The 23,336-nt window shown below is 33.5% G+C and overlaps 2 protein-coding genes across 2 annotated transcripts; both read right to left on the reverse strand.

Annotated features, from left to right (window-relative positions):
- Positions 1–1,139: 1,139 nt before the first annotated feature.
- On the reverse strand, positions 1,140–8,290 carry LOC139887608 (uncharacterized). Its single transcript, XM_071870684.1, has 10 exons — positions 8,234–8,290; positions 7,222–8,148; positions 6,052–7,020; positions 4,038–4,868; positions 3,737–3,883; positions 3,003–3,109; positions 2,399–2,771; positions 2,250–2,321; positions 1,966–2,081; positions 1,140–1,848 (listed from the first exon to the last, which is right to left on the reverse strand). Exons 1-10 carry the CDS (start codon positions 8,288–8,290, stop codon positions 1,446–1,448), a joined length of 4,002 nt encoding a protein of 1,333 aa, XP_071726785.1. The 3' UTR covers positions 1,140–1,445.
- A 1,143-nt stretch (positions 8,291–9,433) lies between these two features.
- On the reverse strand, positions 9,434–10,393 carry LOC139887609 (receptor-like protein kinase HERK 1). Its single transcript, XM_071870685.1, has one exon. The coding sequence runs from the start codon at positions 10,391–10,393 to the stop codon at positions 9,434–9,436; it is 960 nt and encodes a 319-aa protein (XP_071726786.1).
- Between the last annotated feature and the right edge of the window lie 12,943 nt (positions 10,394–23,336).

The following is a 23,336-nucleotide window of genomic DNA, read 5'->3' on the forward strand; positions in this document are numbered from 1 at the left end:
AGGCGTTGGGGAAAAAAATAGTGGGCCCCACAAAGAGCCGTTAGAAGAGGGTGAGAGGAATGGCTGGCGGGTTAGGTGGTGATTTGGTGGTGGTGGGGGTGAGAGGGGTGGCGGGTTGGGTGGCGGACCACTGGCCTTACCCAACATAAAATAATATTCCACTAATTACCATTAGTGTTGTGAATAAATAGTACTCATGTAAGTACCATTATTATTATTTTATTATTTATTAGTATATAATAATATAATTAAAACACCACTTTTGCCCGTTCGTAAAATTTACACCATAACAAAATAACTCTTTTTACCCCTCAGTCTAATATCATGTCTAAATATTCATTACTATAATTTTGCGTGTGCGTCTAAACTAATTTCAAATGGATCATCCTATCCTCTGCAAGCTACTGTACCCAATTCTTTCGCATCTTTCAACAAAAAGTTGATGTTACCTCGGTGCTTGATCTGTTGTAGTTGCGGCAGCAGGAGCAGGATTGCTTGGTCCGGCACCATTTTCCAGCGGAGGTGGAGTCCCCCATTTCCCTTCCGACTCCAGTGGCTCGATAATACAAACACCACCATCGCTAAGTCCCAGTGTAAATTGATCAACTTCAAATGGATGTGCAGCAATCATATGGTATCAGAATACTAGTAGTGTCGAATCGAACCCATTACTTGACTTGATCGATCTGAGTTCTTACATGCAGGTACTTACTACAATACCAGAAGGTTTCGAAATACTACTAGTTTACTAATCAACCACCAAAATTTGGATTTTATAACTCTAAAACAACCATTAACCGTCAAGAAAGCACAAGAACGATCTAATCTCTGATTCATAGACTAGATCTACACCAGAAAGTGTAAAGCCCCAAATGTAACCGAGATGAAAGCACGAACCCTAAATCAAGGTTCCACTATTAAATAACCAAAATTGAAGATACCCTGAAGAATATTATAAACGAGTGCAAGAACACAAAGTAATCTAACAAATCTTTTTAAATATAACTGCACACAGAGTAAGCGGAAGAAACTCCCGAAAACAAGACCACAAAATCTCACCACATGAAAACTTTCCACACACCTAAAACTAATCAGTCAATAACAATTATACTTATATTATAGAAATTAATATGGCACAAACCCTAATCGGATGAAGATAATCAGAGAGGAAACGTTTACAAAATGAATGTAATAATAATGAAACACGACAACAAAATCGCATATTAGAACCAAACCTATATTTACATAACCAGTAACTTAAGTCTTCAACTTTACAAACTGGATACAAACATTAACCACAAAGAAACTAACCTTTATTTATTTTTATTTTTTTACCACATAATGTACATTACACAAATATATATAACACACAGGTCCCTTCATCATATATTTCATGATTAGATCACCACACTCTTCAACACATACTACAACTATTCTGCAGTTATCTATCCTTCCATTGGTCGAAACTCAAGGCCACGTATAATAAGGCCAGACATAGTTCCTTCGTAAGTTGTGAATTTCAACTTCACATGAAGTGAATCATTACGAAGCTTATAATTCGAGTCATATATCCACGCAATAACCTCCATCCATCCATCTCTCCTCTCCTTTGGAATTCGATCAGTTTCATGTACATTCCACGGACTTGGGCGTCTAAAATAAATCGTTTCTTTACTCTTCCAGCGGTACTTATCTCGTACTAACACGGGACAATGCAAGCCGCTACAATTTTCAGAAAGCTTGAATACAAGGTAACACACATTGTCTGTATTATGTGAAACCATTTGACTACCGATCTTCCACTTGATACTAAATGTTGTCTTTCGTAGAAACTCTATCCCTTCTAATCTGCATTATGATATATCACGTTCTACATAGTGTGCGTATACAGACATTAAATGAATTTATAAAAGAAAAGTGAGGGTTTGGATGAGAATGCAATGAAATTAGAAACAGCACATTAACCTGCATTGGAATGAGCCGTTTGAATAAAGTAGCTTTGCATCATTATCATTATAGTTCTTGAAAAGCAACATTGCATGAACCGTCTGTCTCATACTTGCCATTTCACTTCCTGGGAACTGTTCATCGAAGAAATAACATAACTAACCATCAAAGCATAAAAAGAAAAGAAAAAAAAAATAAATTATTGTTACATGTATAACGGTTCTAAGGAAAATAGAACACATTTTTCCCATGTCATCGTTTACAGAAATTTGAATACATATTCTTATTAGCAATCATCCCACCTTAGTGATTTCTGAGTTGGAATTTAAAATTGGTTGTTGGATTTCGTCAGACACTTCAATTTCTTGTTTCACCTGCACAAAATTTCAAAGTTCCCCAACCATTGGTTTTAAAATATTGCCAAAATTTTAAAGTGAGAATTAGAAATTACTTTCAAACTTGCATCGTCAACGGCTCGAAACTCGATGCCTTCAATAAAGATGGCACGACTATCACAATAGCATCTTGAAAAGCTCTCCAGTGTAACCTTAATATCCGTTTTATCATTGTTGTTTAGAAATCGACCCAGTTCAATCATCATCCATCCGTCTTCTCTCCATGTAGCAAAATATGAATTTGAATTTTCATTACCTAATTTGTACTTAAGGTTCACATACATTCGTTTAGCATGAGATTTTCTTGGACAACAAAATTTGAAGACTAGATGAACGCTGTAATTGACGTTCGGAAGTAAAAGCTGAGGTCCTCTCTTAATTTGGATATTAAGATTCGAAACATCTAACATCTCTGCTACTTTCTTAAACCTGCAGTAGGTATAGGTACATTATATTATATTTAAGAGATAAGATATTACACTTTATACCTTATTTTTCCACAATTACCCTTACATTCATGGAGATTGTTACATATTTCAACTGTAATAAAACAAAAATGAACTGATTTGTTTGACAAGATTGAGCTCGTGTAGTTCAATTTGGAAAACAAATTTTAAACAGCACATGAAGAGACTTTGAAAGTTGGAACTATAGAGGTACCTTGAATCTTGAATAGTTTGCCACCTACGAAACCGACGGTTTTTGTATGAAAAGGTTTGTGCTGAAATCATCTCATATCTTTCTCCATTACCACCAATTGAAAACCACTGTCACATACAACAAGTTAAACAACTCATACCTCACATTCGTGAGTTTGTGATAAAAAGGTAAAGTAATTATGCCAATCTTGTTTGTTTAGGTCTGAATTTAATTGACTTGGTTAGTGCAAGACTCCAAGACCTGCTGCTGCAGTGTAAAGTTTATTGGTATGAAAAGACTTAGAGACGTAACAGTTAAGTGTAGAAGTGTACATTAATAAATACAATTTCTTCTTCTATAGTTTCATTTATGTTGTTTAAGACTTTTTATTCTTCGTTGTAAAGTTACTGTGATATATATCAATTGATTGTTCTCGATAGATTCTAGTTGTAAGATCTACAGTTTTGAAGAGATTGGGTACTTGTAAAGTTTGGACTCTTCACAATATTTGTTTTAACCAAAATACTTTGCAACTAAAAGTTATTTTGGGGTGTTTGACTGTTTTTAATTACTTATTTTAAGTGCTTATCTATTAATAATTGCTTATTTATATAATTATAAACACTTTTATGAAAGTATCTGCTTGTAGAGTATTTCTTAAGGAATATGTACTTAAAAATAAGCATAATCTCAAACACACCCTTAACATAAAAGAATGAGAATTAAGAATAATAACATATGGATATGTTAAGTACCAGTTTGCCCTCCTGAAGGAGGATTCCGCTGAAAAGTTTGTTGTAGATATCATTTTTTCCCATTTTGGAGTAAATCTCAGGGGACTCTGAATACTCGAGTATTTGTTTATAGTTTGTAGGCAATTTGGCCTCCCATATGCCAGCCTCCTGCAAACAGTACAATTTAATTTCAATTTCAATTTAATTTATAAAAATATATAAAATATAAATATTTCTGTTTTTGACGAGTACATGATATCGTTGACATACAAATCAGAGTGTATTCATATAATATGTACAATTTAACAGTATGATAACTTACCTGCAATTTCAATGCTTGTTTAAGTTGTACTAACACCATGGCTGCTGTAGGCCGTATATTTCTGTCATCATGTAAGCATCGAAAGGCAATCTTTTTAAATTTAACCAATGACTCCAGTACAATTTGTTCTCTTATAAGCTCGAACACCAACTTATCTGGTCTTTCTATTTCATACTGGCCTTTAACGAAACTGTCAAAAAACTGATCACGATCTGTGCTGGCCAATCTCCCACACAAAAGCTCAAATAAAATCACACCCAACGAGTAAATGTCATAGCCTCTGATTACGTCATTAACGTAGTGAATATTCATATTTTTTGGAAATATTAAGGGTCTATCAAATCCACAAATCTTTGTTGTCCAATCTCCAGTTAGTAAGATATTGGAACTTTTTAGGTCTTTATGTATCACTACATCTTGTCCCCCATCCCTTCCATGAAGGAATTCCAAACCTTTGGCGATATCAATGGCTATCCTTAGTCTTTTGATCCATGTAAGTGTAGCATTTCCCACGTGCATATCGAGACTTTGGTTAATCGCATACTCATAAACAATGAATTTTTCATTCATTTTCTTACAGTAGCCTATGAGACCAATCACAAATTCATGCTTATACTTGTAAGGAATTTCAAATTCTCTCCAATTGCCAGGTGTTTTTTGGCCACATTTGCTCATACGCTTTACGGTAACGGGCTTAGTTTCATTATTGTATTGAATTTCTCCATTGTGCATACCATATCCCTCTTCTATAATACAGTTGGTATCACTCAAGGTTTTCCCCCCCAATCTTATGTCTTCAAGGGAAATTTCCAGCGTGTCATTGCGGTGTTTCTGTAAATCATGAGACATTTAATATTAAATAAAAAGAAAAATGTTTGATATGTCTTGACTCTTGAGTATATGTCTAAACATATCTCTAACAAACTCATTACCAAATGGTGATAAATGAGAGAAAAAAATATATACATTTAAACTTATATGTTATACAATTAGCATTACTCGATAAAGAACCATCTAAAATTTTTATATAACATACCCCAATAAATTGCTATATATGAAGTTCTAAGGTTTCTCCCAGTTCGGGTTACCTGGGAGGGTGAGTAATCTAACTCCATACTCTACACTACGCAAGTACGCAGCCAATAATCCCTGGCTGTTTCCAATTAGCCACCACAAGACTCGAACATGAGACCTCTTACAAGGATGTCAGGGCCCGACCACAGGCTATATATCTTGATCAGTATTTATTGCTCGATCTCCAAGACCACAAGTTTGTTAAAATGGTATGGTTGTTATCGTCCAACCTTCTCTTTAAATTGCATATGCTTGCTCTTGTTATTTTGTGTGCAGGTTTTGGGTGTATGGCTAATTGGGTTTATAGAAGTTAAGGGGCGTAGATGCAAACAAATGTGTGATCAAATATGATAAAGCTTTAATGAGGGGGATGGATGTTATCAATAATATGATTTTCCCAAATACTCAAAAACTAATTATCATATTATTGCATTATCAAACATCATATTGACCTAAATGACATTTTAAAACAGCTGATTATAATTATCTTAAACGTATAATTAATTTTAAAAACACAAATCTAAACACCCCCTTAATAATTGAGTGGCTTTTGTATTAAAAAAACACACCCCTTAATAGTCGAGTGACTTCTGTATTATTATTAAAAAAAAAAAAAAAAAAAAAAAAGTAGAGGTACTTAATCAAAGCTTATAATAAAAATAAAAATAAAAGTAGAGGTACTTAATCAAAGCTTATAATAGTTAGGTGACTTTTTCAATAAAAATAGTAGACGTGTCACGTAGTTAATCTAATGCTCCCTCCCATCTCAATAATTATGTTTTTCTAAGATTGTGTGTTTTTAGTCCGGGAACAATCAACTTGGGACAAATGAGTATTGACTAAAAGTATGCTGCACTTTTTATACAATTTCCTTGTATCCCTGATGCTCTAGGATGAAGCATATGAAACGAAAAGATGTTGTTTTGAAACATGGACTTACTTGAAAATCTATAGCTTTCTTAAGTCCGTCGATGACTTCTTTCATTTTTGGACGACCCGCTTGAACTTCCGCCACACATTTACATGCGACCTCAAAAAATTCATCCAAAGAATCTTGACTTGGTCCTATTTTTATTGTAGAACTAAGTTCATGAGCTTCTTTCATAATTTTAGTATCTACCATTTCCATTAACTTCCCATCTTTGAAACGCTGTCGTGCGATAGGTGCAATCCCATTCCCATTTTCCTTTGTGAAAATTCGATCATAGGCTACCTTTCCCGATAGGATTTCGAATAAAACAACTCCAAACGAGTATACATCCGATGCTATTTTCAACTTACCTTCCTGATATTCTGGATCTAGATACACATGTGTGCCTGCACAATGTTCTGTGTTGATAGTGCTGGACGGGTGATTCTTTGGGTGAAAGATCGAGAGCCCAAAATCAGCAATCTTGACCTCTAAATTCTCGCCCAACAGAATATTCCCACTTTTGATATCACGGTGTATTATACATTTCTTGTCTCGATCAGGTGTGTGAAGGTAACTTAGTGCGTACGCAATATCAAGGCACATCTTTAGACGCCGATCCCATGGAAGTTTACTCAGTTTGCCCGTTTCCAAATATTCATCGAGACTTCCGTTAGCAGCATACTCAGAAACAAGAATATTTTCAGAATCTTCAAAGCAAAATCCAAGAAGAGAGATTATGTTGGGATGTACACATTTATGAACTATTTCAAGTTCGTCAACGAACCCTATGTTTCGTAGCTCACTTTTTTTCCCCGCAATGCGTTTTATAGCTACGGTGCGTTTCTGTTTCCTACGGTGCATTTTATCAAAAACATCGAGTTGTGCTTTGTACACCACTCCATATCCGCCTTTTCCAATACATGTTTCAGTAAAATTATTGGTGGCCGCCTTTATGTAACTAAGTGGAATCTTCATATGCTCCAAGGAGGTTTTTTCCTGCATGCAATGTACATTGTGCATGTGTTAAAGGAAGCGAAGAGTGTTGTATACTATATATTATATTCTATCAAAAATGATAATTAGTAAGTTTTTAAAAATTTGACTCTAATACTTTGTCAATTCTCTTTGGAAAAGTTTAGGAATTCAAAAAACACACGTATAATTTGTGCAAACATTGGTATCAAAAGATGGACTTACTTGAAAGGTTAAAGCAGTATTAAGGGAGTTGATGATATGTCTCAGTGTTGGGCGCCAGGTTTCAGATATTGACAAACATTGGTATGCGATATTTACATATGCGTCCAAAGAACGTTGATCGGGTCCTATTATATAACTGTCTTCACGAGCTTCCATTATATTAGGATCAACCATATTCTTTAGTGTTCCATCTTCGAAGCACCTTCGTGCGATGGGTGCAAGCCCCTCCTTATTTTCCTTGGTGTAAATTGGATCATTGGCCAACCTCCCAAATAGGATCTCAAATAAAACTACTCCAAAGGAATAAATATCTTTTTGATACTGGTCATAATTTCCATGTATGTAGTCATCTGTGTAATATACGAACCTAAAGGTAGCTATCTTAGCATTCCACTTTTCATCCAACATAACATTTGCGCTCTGCAAGCCTTGATATAGTTTGATTGGTCCATCAGCCTCAATGTTTTCGTGAAAGAAGTCCAATCCTTGTGCAATATCTATGCATATTCGTATTCGTCGCTTCCATGTAAGCTTGGTTTTTTCCTTGATGGATCTCAGATGATCAGCAAGACTTTTGTAAAGAGTGCATGATTCAAAGATACGAATCATCTCATAACCTTCCCAGGAATAGCCAAGAAGAGAGACTATATTGGGATGCTTACGACTAGCAAGCATTTTAATATCTGCAATGAAATCTTTTACTACTTGTTCGTAGTTCTGACTCATGTTGCGTCTTATAGTTACTGGACCACACATCTTAGGAAATTCACCTTCACTATTCCCTTCAGTTTTAATATCAAGATGGTTAAGGTCTGCTTTGTACACCATATAATCTATGTGTGACCTGATGCAGTATGCTGGGGCAAAATTCTTGGTGGCCAACATTATATCATTGAGTGGAATCTTCAAGTATGCATAATCTTTCTCCTGAAACATCGTGTCATGTAATGAGAACATGAGAGTCACATGGTATAGTTGTTTGCAGATATATACAATGAACTAACGAAGCAACCTTTTTACTTTGATAAACGAACTCGTTTAGTTTATCACTTGCATTGAGATACACCATATGGATATAAATCTTTTAAGCTTGATGTTCTAGATATATGTATCATTACTCTTTACGTTAACAGAAATATGTTTAGGTCAGGAACAGGTCTGGATCAGATCTAAATCAGGGATCAAGAACTGGATCAGGTTTCAAGATCTAAAATCTTAAATGGGGCAGGAACCGGTGAACACGAAATAGATTTAGGGCACAAATTTGAAACAGTAATTCTGGAACAGAGAGTCAGGGAGACAGTAAAGTGAAAAATTTGGATACTTAGTAGTAGTATATTATTGAAGTGTGTTTGTAGAACAAGTACGTTGTTCACGAAAATTTGTAAAACAAGTAAACCCAGTGTTGCCAACACCGGGTTTTAACACATACATGACACATCAACAAAACCCGGTGTTGCCAACACAGGGTTAGGGTTTTGATGATGTGTCATGCATGTGTTAAAACCCAGGGGTTACTGGTTTTACAAAATTTCGTGACAAACATCCCTGTTCTCCAAACACGCTTAAATAATATAGTGGGTATCCCAAAAATTCACAATAAAGCATGTGACTATGGTTCCACCAACGATGGTTGCAATCTAGGGTTCCTATAGAACCGCCGCCGTAGGACTACAATCTGGGATGAAAGCTGTATAGATTTCTGGTGGTTGTGGGTAAAACGACTCTAATACCATGTTAACAACTTCGGGAAAAGATAATTCATGTTATTCATTGACAGATTAAGGCCTCTCTATCAGTGTTGCAAAAAACGGTCGAGATGACCGTCGCAACAGATTTACTAGTGTACCGTCGCAACGGGTAAAAAACAGTCAACAATTAAATAACGGTCAACAACGGTAAAAATGTAAAAACGGTCAAAAACCTAAAAACAGTCAACGTTATATAAATATAAAGCTACTTTGAAATATTATGTGCAAGGTATTTGCCTTTAATTTGAAATATTTATATTATTTATGTTTGAAATGTTATATTTGAAATATATGTAAAAATTCAACGTTGGTCAACATCCGTCTCGGCCCCGTCTTGATCATTGCGACGTTCCAACGTCTCGACCCGGTATCGCGTCGTTTTCAACCTTGCTCTCTATATATAGAAGACACATGACTAGGAAAAGGAAGGAAACTTTTTAATTAAACAAGGAGATGGAAAATTATATACTCAGATTAATCCTATCCCTTACAAGCATTTCATGTAACGAATGTAGGTCCGATGCTTCCTTAAGTCTTTCAACGATCAGATCCATAGTGGAGCGTTTCTTGACACAATCATAGGCTAATTCTGAGAAAATGGAAAGTGATTGTGGGTGCATTTGTTTCCTTAGATCATGATTAATCATATCTTCCAGTTTTCCCATTTTATAAAGACTAGTAACCATTGGAACTAGATATTTTTCGTCTACAATCATTGCTTTCTTCCCAAAGAGAACTTCGAACAATATTACGCCAAAAGAGTAAACATCGGACATATGGCTCCACCAACGTTCTCCGGTAGGATCTTTGTAACTAGATGTTGAATGAAAGACAACATCGTATGCTATTGGAAATCCAAAACAAAATAACTTAGCTTCCCAATCTTTATCCAACAAAATTGTTGAGCTATTGATATCATGATAAAAGCCGAGAGCTGAATGGCCTTCGATATCCTTATGAATGTATCTTAATGCACGTGCAGCACCTAGACATGCATTCAATCTTTGGGACCATGTGAGGTTTGAATCACTCAGATATTGATCCAGACTTCCATTATTTTCATATTTGAAAACCATCATCATCTCATCATTATCATCACAAAACCCAACAAAAGACAAGGTATTCGCATGATTCATACGAGAAAGTGTGGCAACCACTCTCAAAAACTCAAAATATGGTAGCCGCGATGAAGGACGAAACCTCCGTATGAAAACATCGTTTACTTCTTTGGAGTGAAGTTTTCCTTTGTAAACATCATCAATTATACCTCGTTTGATGAGATTATCATCCGCAAAGTTATTTGTAGCAGATAAAATATCATTTAACGGGATATGTAGGTTAGCAAGTTTTGGCCTCAAAATAGGCACCACATCATGAGACTCGATGTCCAATAAAGCAGCCAGAGTATCTGAAGAACTCATGCTAAAGATTTGGTAGAATAAATACTTCACGTTTATGACTTTTGCGTTGTTTCTCAAATGGGAAACGACACAGTAAACCTAATTTTTGCCACTTCACCCTCAATAATTCAAAACATTTTCTCCTACGCAGACTGTCTTCCAATGCCTATCTGCCACAAACCTACATGGATATTTAAGATGGGTGTCAATATGTACTGATCAGCTAGGTCCTAAATTATAAAAACATCAACCCAAAACATTATTTATAGACAAACAAATTCCTCTTAATAAAACATCCATTTTCATAAATCAAGTCTTGACCTTTTCAACATTCTTTATTATATATTCTTCTCATTTTTCTACCTAAGTAAGAATATAAAAAAAGTGTGATATATATTATGTATATGTGTTGGACTTTGGATAAAGAATCATAAGTAATATCCGGTTTTAACTCGTGCAGGAAATCTCTTTATGCTAATTGATATTATAGGGTAGATGATAAATTGGGGGAAAATTATAAGCCCTAAAAATATACTAATGGATTTCGATGTGATCCTTACCTGATGCTAGGACGCTGGAACTGAGATACTGTTGAACAGACTGTATGAACACCAATATCAAATCTTTAAATCAAATATTTAATCTTTAATTCTTTGAATTTAGCAGAAAACCCATTTTCGCTTTTTGATTTTTGGAGGGGACGGAATATATCCACGTGGAGCCACCTCAGTGCATAAAGGGTCCCACGCGACGACGACTTGCACTTGAGTTGTACACATTTAATTATATGTCGATTTTGTAGGTTTGCAATTTTAAAAAAGAAAAAATAGATAGATGCGAACAATTTCATGGAAACAGGAGTTGAGTTGCAGAAGGTGAGGAAGATAAACATATGGTGGTCCCACTAATATTTTACATATTTCAAACAAGACCTTTATCTATTTTAAGTTGTTCAAATTAGCCCCAACTTATTTATCTCTTATATCTTATATATCTTATACTAAATATTACTCCGTACCATATATGAAACATGTTTGTTTTTTCAATTGAAAGCATAATTGATTTTCCCTCAGTTTTTCTTGTTGCAGGTTGAAATGGGAGTGGGGGAAGATGATTGTTGAATATGAAAGGGGAGTGGGGAAGAAAAGACTTTATGAGTGTGTATAAAAGAGTTGGTAGGTTTTAATTATTTTAATTATATATTGTATTACTCATTGTTATTGTTATGTATATTTGTAAAAGATGTACTCCCTCATTTATTAATATACAAAGTGGACTATTAAATTGAGACATTCGAAAAGTGAAAAATGCCCTATTAAATCGAGACGAAGGGAGTATTTTATACTCCGTATTATATTTACATTGCTACTGTTTTTGATATTTAATAAATAAATGTATCTATTACGTAGTTATTAACAAATGAAATCATTAATTAATGTCATATTTTAAGTTATTTATTGTATTATTTTAAAGAAGAATGCTGAATGTAGCCCTAACGGCTACATTTAAGCATACGAAATATAGATTAATTCCATATTTTTAACTCATTTCTGTCATGAATAATATTAATATCAAAATTATATAAAGAAAGTCAGTACTAACAAGAAATATTAACAAGAAATATTTACACTTTGTAATAAATTCAACAAAGTTTGTAGACTTAAATAAGGTATGCTTAAACGTAGTTCTAAGGGCTAAGTTTAACAAAACTCTATTTTAAATTGGTTAAAGTTTAAAGTGAAAGTGTAAGATAGAATGAGTTAGTTGAACGGATGTTAAAGTTTTTTATGTTGACTTGATGTCGATGTCGATGTGAAGTAGAGAAATTATTTTAAAGTTTTTTAATATAGGGAGTGACCTTAGTCACTTTACAAATTATTATACCCACTAAATATATACAGTTTTTGTTATCATCGTTATAATTTAATATATTTGTATATTCTAATAGACTTTAACTTTTATTTATTAATTAAAATTAAATTAATTAAATTAATAATTAATTTTTATTTACTTAACTAACTTGTATACAAAATAAATTTCTAAATTAGTTAATATTTTACAAAAAAATTACCGCTAAAGATTTTTCTCAATTTGTTTTAAATTCGACCTCACATTGTGATTTGCTTAGATATAAATGTGTGACTTGCAGTTTGTGTTATTCATTCAAAATTGATCGGGAATTTTCGTGTGACGATCCGTCCAAATCCCTTTGGACGAATACATCAATCATCGATTTCACAGTGAGGTACTGACCTCTACATGATACGTTTTGTAAACATTGCATTCTTTTGAAAAGGCACACCATAACTGAATATCAAATTTCAAGGTTTTTGACGTTTGATGATTTCTACATATAGACAGTCATCGTAATTAATAGTTTACAATACCACATCCGTTGATAATGCAGTCAAAATAAGATACATGGTGATGATTTTGTGAATGCAACTTTTTTCTTGAATAAAGCATGTATGACTCCATGCACATAGCTTGTATCACATATAAGCAAACAACGGAAGACTTCTAGGAACCTGAGAATAAACATGCTTAAAAGTGTCAACACAAAGGTTGGTGAGTTCATAGTTTTAATGTTGCGCATAATCCGTATATAAAGGTGGATCACAAGATTTCAGTTGTTTCATCCAGAAACGTTTATTAAAATATTCTACAAGATTGAGCACTCTGGTAACTAAACTTTAACGTTATAATAAGTACCCCTGTTTTAACATACATGCAACCAACATGTACAATACACGCAATCCAACGTGTACTAACCTCAAATAGCATACGTCTGTTTTATAGTTCAGGCTAGGGTTTCTATACCTGGAACAGACGGGGATGTCAAGCCCTATGGATCCATATATAACTACTCGCGCCCACCAGTTCTTATAACCGGCAGTTACTAGTTACCAAAGCTAAGGGATTTCGGTTCAAACTCAGTGTAAAATTTAGTATGTACTTATGTCCATTACGTTTAAAATAAAGTGCATGTATTCTCAGCCCAAAAATATAGATTGCAAAAGCAATTAAAAAGGGAGGAAATGAAACTCACCTTAGCAGCACATAAGGTCATTCACCGAAATGTGACCGAAACTCGGAATGCAAAATAACCGTAGATCTCAACCTAGAGAACATATGTTGGTCAATACATGTCTAACAAGCTAGGTCAGGTCATAGTGTATCACAATCCTAATGCTCGAGACCAACATGCAAAAGTTAACAAAAGTCATCTCAAAAGTCAACCTGACCCAATATGATCTTTAAATCTATACATATTTATTATTTCACATAGTTTTTCCAATAATTATAAAATCGGATTATAAGGTTTATAAAGCTTTAAAACATGATAAGACAGTCAACTTTGACAATTGTTCAACAAAACGAGTCGTGTCTTATATAAGAGTTCATTTACTCGACTATTAATATCTAAAAATCCAATTTAACAATCTTATAAACAAGTTGTTAAAATATTAATTGCAGATTCAAAAGCAATTTCAATTAAATTCAATTATAATTCAGTTGATCATATCTTTTAATCCGTTCATCGAAATCACGCGATTTTTAAATAAAAAGTTATTAATTTTTCGACAGCTTTCCAATGACATGCATATCATATACCTTTTATCAATAACATATGTATCAAATTCGTGATTCATCATAAACTATCTAATGACAAAATTAAAGCATACAAGCATGTATAAACATATATACTCGAGCACTAGACATGGATACACTATTAATATATAAAAGATAAGATATGAATGCTCACGTATTAATATTATGATTCAATATTGTAGGAAAGTGCGTAGACGCAACGGAAATGATAAACGCTAGGTTGACCTTTGATTCATGATCATAACCCCCAAGCAATACCCATAACCTCCAAAGCTATAACCCATAATTTTCTTAGCTCTTTCCCGCTCGAAAAGCTTGTTTTGAAATCGTTTGGGCATAACCTCGTCGTAATATTTTATGTATAATACTTAATAATAATAATACTACTAATAATAATATTATTAATCTTAATAATAATAATAATAATAATAATAATAATAATAATATTAATATATATATATATATATATATATATATATATATATATATATATATATATATATATATATATATATATATATATATATATATATATATATATATATGTAGTGTAGAGAGATTGAGAGAAAACAGATGGATGAATTAGGCCAGAAACGTCGAGCTTTATAGTACTTGGCCTCAACATCCCAGCCATGCGATGGCATGGCATTATAGGCCATTCCCCATGCGATCGCATGGGGTGCCTTTCCAGCCCACACTCGTTTGTTTTCTTACTTTTCGACATATTAATATATTAATATATAATATATATAATTTATATTAATTAATTATATATTATATTATATTCTCGTGCCTAGTTAACTTGAAATTTTAGTTCCGATGAATTATACATTGAAGCTCGACTTATGTCCCGTTTTCAGTTTTTCGAACGACGTTTCGTACGCTTAGAAAACTAGCACTTTACGTTTCGCGACGTGTACCTTTATTAATAATTAGACTTAATCATCGATGGACTATATTACTCGAAGTATAACTTATACATTTGAGTAATTTGGTCATTTGCTTCTATAAATCAACTCCTCGTTGTTTATTAAAATATATTTAATAATATCGAAATGTTTTATATCTAATTTAATTCTATACATTATCACATTGTAAAATATATATTTTTGTTTAGAAAAATATAAATTTGTATATAATATTTATTTATCAAACGGAACAATAAACGGGTGTTACTATCGTTTACAAAAATAATTTCGAACCTTAATATATATATATATATATATATATATATATATATACACACAATATATATAAACACTTTTTATATACATGTTGCAAGTTATTTATATATTTAATTCAAATACAGTCAAAAAGGAAAGATTTCTTAAATCAAGGTGGATCTCTCAACAAAGACTTATCACAATACTTACGGGATTTATGATTGTTGAAATATCTACTAATCCAATCATTGGTATTATCTTCTAATTCCGTAGATGAATATATTAAGCATATATTGAGACAAATACGTTTAATGTAAAATATTATACATTTAATACTTTGTTAACATTTTCAAGTTATAATATATATATACATATATATATTCATATCCATTTATATATTCGTTCGTTAATCATCGAGCATAGTCAAAAGGGTAATTGAATATATGAACATAGCTCCAAAATTTTCGAGACTCAACATTACAGACTTTGCTTATCGTGTCGGGATCATATAAAGATTAAGTTTAATTTTGGTCGAAAATTTCCGGGTCGTCACATTTCGTGTAACTTTACTCAATTTCAAAAGAAAAAAATTGGTACAAACGTATTTGATGGTTTGCCAAGAGAGATCTCGAAAAATTACTGTATTTCAAAGAAAAAATGTGACTAAATTGGAGCTAAAAGTCAAAAAATAGTGGTCAAATGAGTTTACCGGAAGTTGAAGAGAGTGTATTACCACTATCAAATCTTTGATTCTTTGAATTTTTCTTTGACTTTTGGGAAAAGTTTTTCTAAATTTCTGAAATAACTTTAATTGAAATATATATATAGTTGAAGAACCCTAGAATCACGGGTTAGTTAAAAGGATACAACATGTCAGCTATTTTGTTTTCTTCGAAGGGTGTGGGTGTGTTTTAAGTCTGTAGCTGGAACTTACTATTTTTTATAAGTGTTTGATAAATTAGCTGGAGCTTATTTTTTAATTCATAAGCTCAAGCTCCTATAAGCTGTAGTGACCTGAACTTTTCCATGTTTATATATATTAATTGAGATTGATATTTACATGATTAAATGTTTCCAACATGTTAAGCAATCAAACTTGTTAAGACTTGATTAATTGAAATATGTTTCATATAGACAATTGACCACCCAAATTGACCGGTGATTCACGAACGTTAAAACTTGTAAAAAATATATGATGACATATATATGGATATATATATATTTAACATGATACTATGATAAGTAAACATATCATTAAGTATATTAACAATGAACTACATATGTAAAAATAAGACTACTAACTTAATGATTTTTAAATGAGACATATATGTAACGATTATCGTTGTAAAGACATTTAATGTATATATATCATATTAAGATATATTCATACATGATAATAACATGATAATATAATAATTTAAAATCTCATTTGATATTATAAACATTGGGTTAACAACATTTAACAAGATCGTTAACCTAAAGGTTTCAAAACAACACTTACATGTAACGACTAACGATGACTTAACGACTCAGTTAAAATGTATATACATGTAGTGTTTTAATATGTATTTATACACTTTTGAAAGACTTCAATACACTTATCAAAATACTTCTACTTAACAAAAATGCTTACAATTACATTCTCGTTCAGTTTCATCAACAATTCTACTCGTATGCACCCGTATTCGTACTCGTACAATACACAGCTTTTAGATGTATGTACTATTGGTATATACACTCCAATGATCAGCTCTTAGCAGCCCATGTGAGTCACCTAACACATGTGGGAACCATCATTTGGCAACTAGCATGAAATATCTCATAAAATTACAAAAATATGAGTAATCATTCATGACTTATTTACATGAAAACAAAATTACATATCCTTTATATCTAATCCATACACCAACGACCAAAAACACCTACAAACACTTTCATTCTTCAATTTTCTTCATCTAATTGATCTCTCTCAAGTTCTATCTTCAAGTTCTAAGTGTTCTTCATATATTCTACAAGTTCTAGTTACATAAAATCAAGAATACTTTCAAGTTTGCTAGCTCACTTCCAATCTTGTAAGGTGATCATCCAACCTCGAGAAATCTTTGTTTCTTACAGTAGGTTATCATTCTAATACAAGGTAATAATCATATTCAAACTTTGGTTCAATTTCTATAACTATAACAATCTTATTTCAAGTGATGATCTTACTTGAACTTGTTTTCGTGTCATGATTCTGCTTCAAGAACTTCGAGCCATCCAAGGATTCGTTGAAGCTAGATCCATTTTTCTCTTTTACAGTAGGTTTATCCAAGGAACTTAAGGTAGTAATGATGTTCATAACATCATTAAATTCATACATATAAAGCTATCTTATTCGAAGGTTTAAACTTGTAATCACTAGAACATAGTTTAGTTAATTCTAAACTTGTTCGCAAATAAAAGTTAATCCTTCTAACTTGACTTTTAAAATCAACTAAACACATGTTCTATATCTATATGATATGCTAACTTAATGATTTAAAACCTGGAAACACGAAAAACACCGTAACACCGGATTTACGCCGTCATAGTAACACCGCGGGCTGTTTTGGGTTAGTTAATTAAAAACTATGATAAACTTTGATTTAAAAGTTGTTATTCTGAGAAAATGATTTTTATTATGAACATGAAACTATATCCAAAAATTATGGTTAAACTCAAAGTGGAAGTATGTTTTCTAAAATGGTCATCTCGACGTCGTTCTTTCGACTGAAATGACTACCTTTACAAAAACGACTTGTAACTTATTTTTCCGACTATAAACCTATACTTTTTCTGTTTAGATTCATAAAATAGAGTTCAATATGAAACCATAGCAATTTGATTCACTCAAAACGGATTTAAAATGAAGAAGTTATGGGTAAAACAAGATTGGATAATTTTTCTCATTTTAGCTACGTGAAAATTGGTAATAAATCTATTCCAACCATAACTTAATCAACTTGTATTGTATATTATGAAATCTTGAGATACCATAGACACGTATACAATGTTTCGACCTATCATGTCGACACATCTATATATATTTCGGAACAACCATAGACACTCTATATGTGAATGTTGGAGTTAGCTATACAGGGTTGAGGTTGATTCCAAAATATATATAGTTTGAGTTGTGATCAATACTGAGATACGTATACACTGGGTCGTGGATTGATTCAAGATAATATTTATCGATTTATTTCTGTACATTTAACTGTGGACAACTAGTTGTAGGTTACTAACGAGGACAGCTGACTTAATAAACTTAAAACATCAAAATATATTAAAAGTGTTGTAAATATATTTTGAACATACTTTGATATATACATATATATTGTTATAGGTTCGTGAATCAACCAGTGGCCAAGTCTTACTTCCCGACGAAGTAAAAATCTGTGAAAGTGAGTTATAGTCCCACTTTTAAAATCTAATATTTTTGGGATGAGAATACATGCAAGTTTTATAAATGACTTACAAAATAGACACAAGTACGTGAAACTACATTCTATGGTTGAATTATCGAAATCGAATATGCCCCTTTTTATTAAGTCTGGTAATCTAAGAATTAGGGAACAGACACCCTAATTGACGCGAATCCTAAAGATAGATCTATTGGGCCTAACAAACCCCATCCAAAGTACCGGATGCTTTAGTACTTCGAAATTTATATCATATCCGAAGGGTGTCCCGGAATGATGGGGATATTCTTATATATGCATCTTGTTAATGTCGGTTACCAGGTGTTCACCATATGAATGATTTTTATCTCTATGTATGGGATGTATATTGAAATATGAAATCTTGTGGTCTATTGTTATGATTTGATATATATAGGTTAAACCTATAACTCACCAACATTTTTGTTGATGTTTAAAGCATGTTTATTCTCAGGTGAATATTAAGATCTTCTGCTGTTGCATACTAAAATAAGGATAAGCTTTGGAGTCCATGTTTGTATGATATTATGTAAAAACTGCATTCAAGAAATATATGTCGATGTAATATATTTCTATTGTAAACCATTATGTAATGGTCGTGTGTAAACAGTATATTTTAGATTATCATTATTTGATAATCTACGTAATGCTTTTGAAACCTTTATTGATAAAATAAAGGTTATGGTTGTTTTAAAAATGAATGCAGTCTTTAAAAAAACGTCTCATATAGAGGTCAAAACCTCGCAATGAAATCAATTAATATGGAACGTTTATAATCAATATGAACGGGACATTTCAGTTGGTATCCGAGCATTGGTCTTAGAGAACCAGAATTTTGCATTAGTGTGTCTTATCGAGTTTGTTAGGATGCATTAGTGAGTCTGGACTTCGACCGTGTTTACTTGAAAAATGATTGCTTAACAAATTTTGTTGGAAACTATATATTTTTAACATGTGAATATTATGTGATATATTTATCTCTTAACGCGTTTGATATTATGTGATAGATGTCTACCTCTAGAACAAGTCCCATTGACTCACCTAATAATAATGAAGTGTCAAATGTAAATTGGAATGATTCGTGGACTGATTCACAAGTTCCCGAAGAGGAACCGGAAGAAAAGTCGGAACCGGAAGAAGAATCGGAACCGGAAGAAGAATCGGAACCGGAAGAAGAATCAGAACCGGATGAAGAAATAGAACCGGTGGGGGAAATAATAAAACAGTTAAGTAAAAGAAAATCCTCAACCAACCGACCAAGGTTAATTATGGTCAATGGTGTTTCCGCCAAGGAAGCAAAATATTGGGAGGATTACCAATTCTCCGATGAATCGGATTCCGACGAGAATTCCGATGATGTTATAGAAATTACCCCAACTGAATTTAAAAAGGCAAAAGAAAATAATAAGGGAAAGGGCATAAAAATAGAGAAATCTAATTCCAACCCCGATGAACTTTATATGTATCGTCAACCCCCGAAGTCCTTAAGTTGTAACATGACCCGGGAACCTCTAAACCACCAGGTTTTTCTAAACCAATGTGGAAAACGACGGCTCGTATTAGGGGAACATCATATATCCCTAGAAACTTGGCAAAACGAACCAAAATCGAAGAAGAAGAAACAAGCGAGTCGGAATAAGATAGTTGTATTCGTGTGGTGTAATATATGTAATAAAGTGTGCTTATACTTTATGATATATGTAAAAATTGCTTGTATTAATAAGTATTTTTTTTATGAATCTAACTCTTGTCTATTTTACAGTATAAAAACACAAAATGGATAGACAACCCAATATTTTAAGAGACCTACCCGGAGACATGATTGATGAAATCTTGTCTAGAGTCGGTCAGAATTCTTCGGCACAACTATTTAAGGCGAGATCAGTTTGTAAGACATTCGAAGAACGTTCCAAGAATGCCTTGGTTTATAAAAGGCTTTCGTTCAAAAGATGGGGGATATCACATTGGAAAATCCATAAGTTACGATGTGTTTACTTTGACGCATATATTGCGGGGAACCCAAATGCTATTTTACGCAATGGGTTAAGAAATTATTTTGACTCAATATATCTGAATATTGGACTTCGTGATTTAGAAAAAGCGGCTAACATGCAACATAAAGAAGCATGTTATGCTTAAGGATTAGTAATGTTCGCTTCTCACCAAAGTGAGAACAAGAACATCGGGCTACAACTATTAAACAAAATGTTTCCACAAGTGACGGAGTCGGTAATTGGGGTAAGAAATGAGGTTTTTAGATTGTTACGGGACTGTTGGACATTATGTAACCCTAATCCCTTTGACGACGTTACAACACGCTGTCTTATCAACGGCCATAATGGTTATGTTCCACACGACCAAGGATGGGAAGTAATCCTAGTAAAACCAGAATGCATGACTTGTTTCTGGACGTATGAATTACGTGTCTTTATTGCCTTTGCTGAACGACTTGTGTACTAGCTAGAATTATCTTCACAACCATCTTGTATCAAATTTATTGTGTGCTATATTTCATGCTATATGTAAAATAAGCGGTATTGTAAGTTTGTAAAATATTGTGTAAAAGTTTGAACGCGAAATATTATTATAATCAGTTTTTCATATATAATTGTAGTAGTTGAATTGTATATTAGCTACTAAGTATGAACTTAACGGGTAGGTACTACCCGAATTTAAACTTATAAAACGCTAATATGAAGAAAAAGCTTTTATAAATGAGTTCATATTATGCTACGAAATACTATTAACTACTCTTAATATTCTGTATGATTAACTTGTTCCATTTGACTATTTTGAAAGAAATGGCACCGACTACTCGACACACCGTGAATATGAATGAAGAGGAATTCCGTACTTTTCTAGCTTTAAACATAGCCGCAGTACAGGCTGCGCTACATACCAACAATAACCTTGGATCTAGCAGTACAGGAAATCGTGTAGGATGCACCTACAAAGAATTCACTACCTGCAAACCTTTGGAATTTGATGGAACCGAAGGACCGATCGGATTGAAACGGTGGACCGAGAAGGTCAAATCGGTGTTTGCCATAAGTAAGTGTACTGAAGAGGACAAAGTGAAGTACGCTATGCATTCCTTCACAGGTTCTGCGTTAACATGGTGGAATACCTATCTAGAGCAAGTGGGACAAGACGATGCGTTCAGCATTCAAGCACTTGATGAACGAGAAGTAGCGTCCCAGAACCGAGGTCAATAAGCTCAAGACAGAACTTAGAGGGTTACGAACCCAAGGATTTGATATTACCACGTACGAAAGACGATTCACAGAATTGTGCCTATTGTGTCCGGGAGCATTCGAAGATGAGGAAGAGAAGATCGACGCGTTTGTGAAAGGATTACTGGAAAGAATCCAAGAAGATATAAGTTCACACGAGCCCGCCTCCATACAACAGGCATGTAGAATGGCTCACAAACTAGTGAACCAGATTGAAGAAAGAATTAAAGAACAGACTGCTGAAGAGGCCAATATGAAGCAAGTCAAAAGAAAGTGGGAGGAAAACGGCGATAAGAATCACTAATACAACAACAACAGCAATTACAACAATAATCGCAACAATTATCCCAACAATCGCAACATCAATCGCAACTACAAGAAACGGCCCAACAACAACAACAACAACAACAACTACAACTACAACAATCATCCCAACAACAATAATAACCGCAACAACAACAACAATCAGAAGCAGCTATGCCAAAGGTGTGAAAAGTATCACTTGGGGTTCTGCACCAAATTTTGCAACAAGTGTAAAAGAAATGGTCATAGCGCGGCAAAGTGTGAGGTCTACGGACCAGGGGTTAATAGAACGAAAGGAACAAATGGTGTCGGAATGAGTAATGGTAGAGCAAGTAGTGTCGGAGCAAGTTATGCCAATGTAGTTTGTTATAAATGTGGAAAACCGGGCCACATTATTAGAAATTGCCCGAACCAGGAGAACACGAATGGACAAGGCCGCGGAAGAGTTTTCAATATTAATGCGGCAGAGGCACAGGAAGACCCGGAGCTTGTTACGGGTATGTTTCTTATTGACAATAAATCTGCTTACGTTTTATTTGATTCAGGTGCGGATAGAAGCTATATGAGTAGAGATTTTTGTGCTAAATTAAGTTGTCCATTGACGCCTTTGGATAGTAAATTTTTACTCGAATTAGCAAATGGTAAATTAATTTCAGCAGATAATATATGTCGGAATCGAGAAATTAAACTGGTTAGCGAAACATTTAAGATTGATTTGATACCAGTAGAGTTAGGGAGTTTTGATGTGATAATCGGTATGGACTGGTTGAAAGAAGTGAAAGCAGAGATTGTTTGTTACAAAAATGCAATTCGCATTATACGAGAAAAAGGAAAACCCTTAATGGTGTACGGAGAAAAGGGTAACACGAAGCTACATCTGATTAGTAATTTGAAGGCACAAAAACTAATAAGAAAAGGTTGCTATGCTGTTCTAGCACACGTCGAGAAAGTACAAACTGAAGAAAAGAGCATCAATGATGTTCCCATTGCAAAAGAATTTCCCGATGTATTTTCGAAAGAATTACCGGGATTACCCCCACATCTATCCGTTGAATTTCAAATAGATCTTGTACCAGGAGCTGCACCAATAGCTCGTGCTCCTTACAGACTCGCACCCAGCGAGATGAAAGAACTGCAAAGCCAATTACAAGAACTTTTAGAGCGTGGTTTCATTCGACCAAGCACATCACCGTGG

Source organism: Rutidosis leptorrhynchoides, chromosome 2, assembly GCF_046630445.1.
Source record: "Rutidosis leptorrhynchoides isolate AG116_Rl617_1_P2 chromosome 2, CSIRO_AGI_Rlap_v1, whole genome shotgun sequence".
NCBI lineage: Eukaryota > Viridiplantae > Streptophyta > Magnoliopsida > Asterales > Asteraceae > Rutidosis > Rutidosis leptorrhynchoides.

What these genes read in the sequence shown, in the direction of transcription:
- LOC139887608 (XM_071870684.1), bottom strand. Translation starts at nt 8,290, where the DNA reads ATGGTGTATCTCAATGCAAGTGATAAACTAAACGAGTTCGTTTATCAA. An exon ending in TTGACGATGCAAGTTTGAAA is followed by an intron (nt 2,322 to 2,398) that starts GTAATTTCTAAT and finishes AATTTTGTGCAG; the next exon opens with GTGAAACAAGAAATTGAAGT. An exon ending in AACGGCTCATTCCAATGCAG is followed by an intron (nt 1,849 to 1,965) that starts GTTAATGTGCTG and finishes ATCATAATGCAG; the next exon opens with ATTAGAAGGGATAGAGTTTC.
- LOC139887609 (XM_071870685.1), bottom strand. Translation starts at nt 10,393, where the DNA reads ATGAGTTCTTCAGATACTCTGGCTGCTTTATTGGACATCGAGTCTCAT.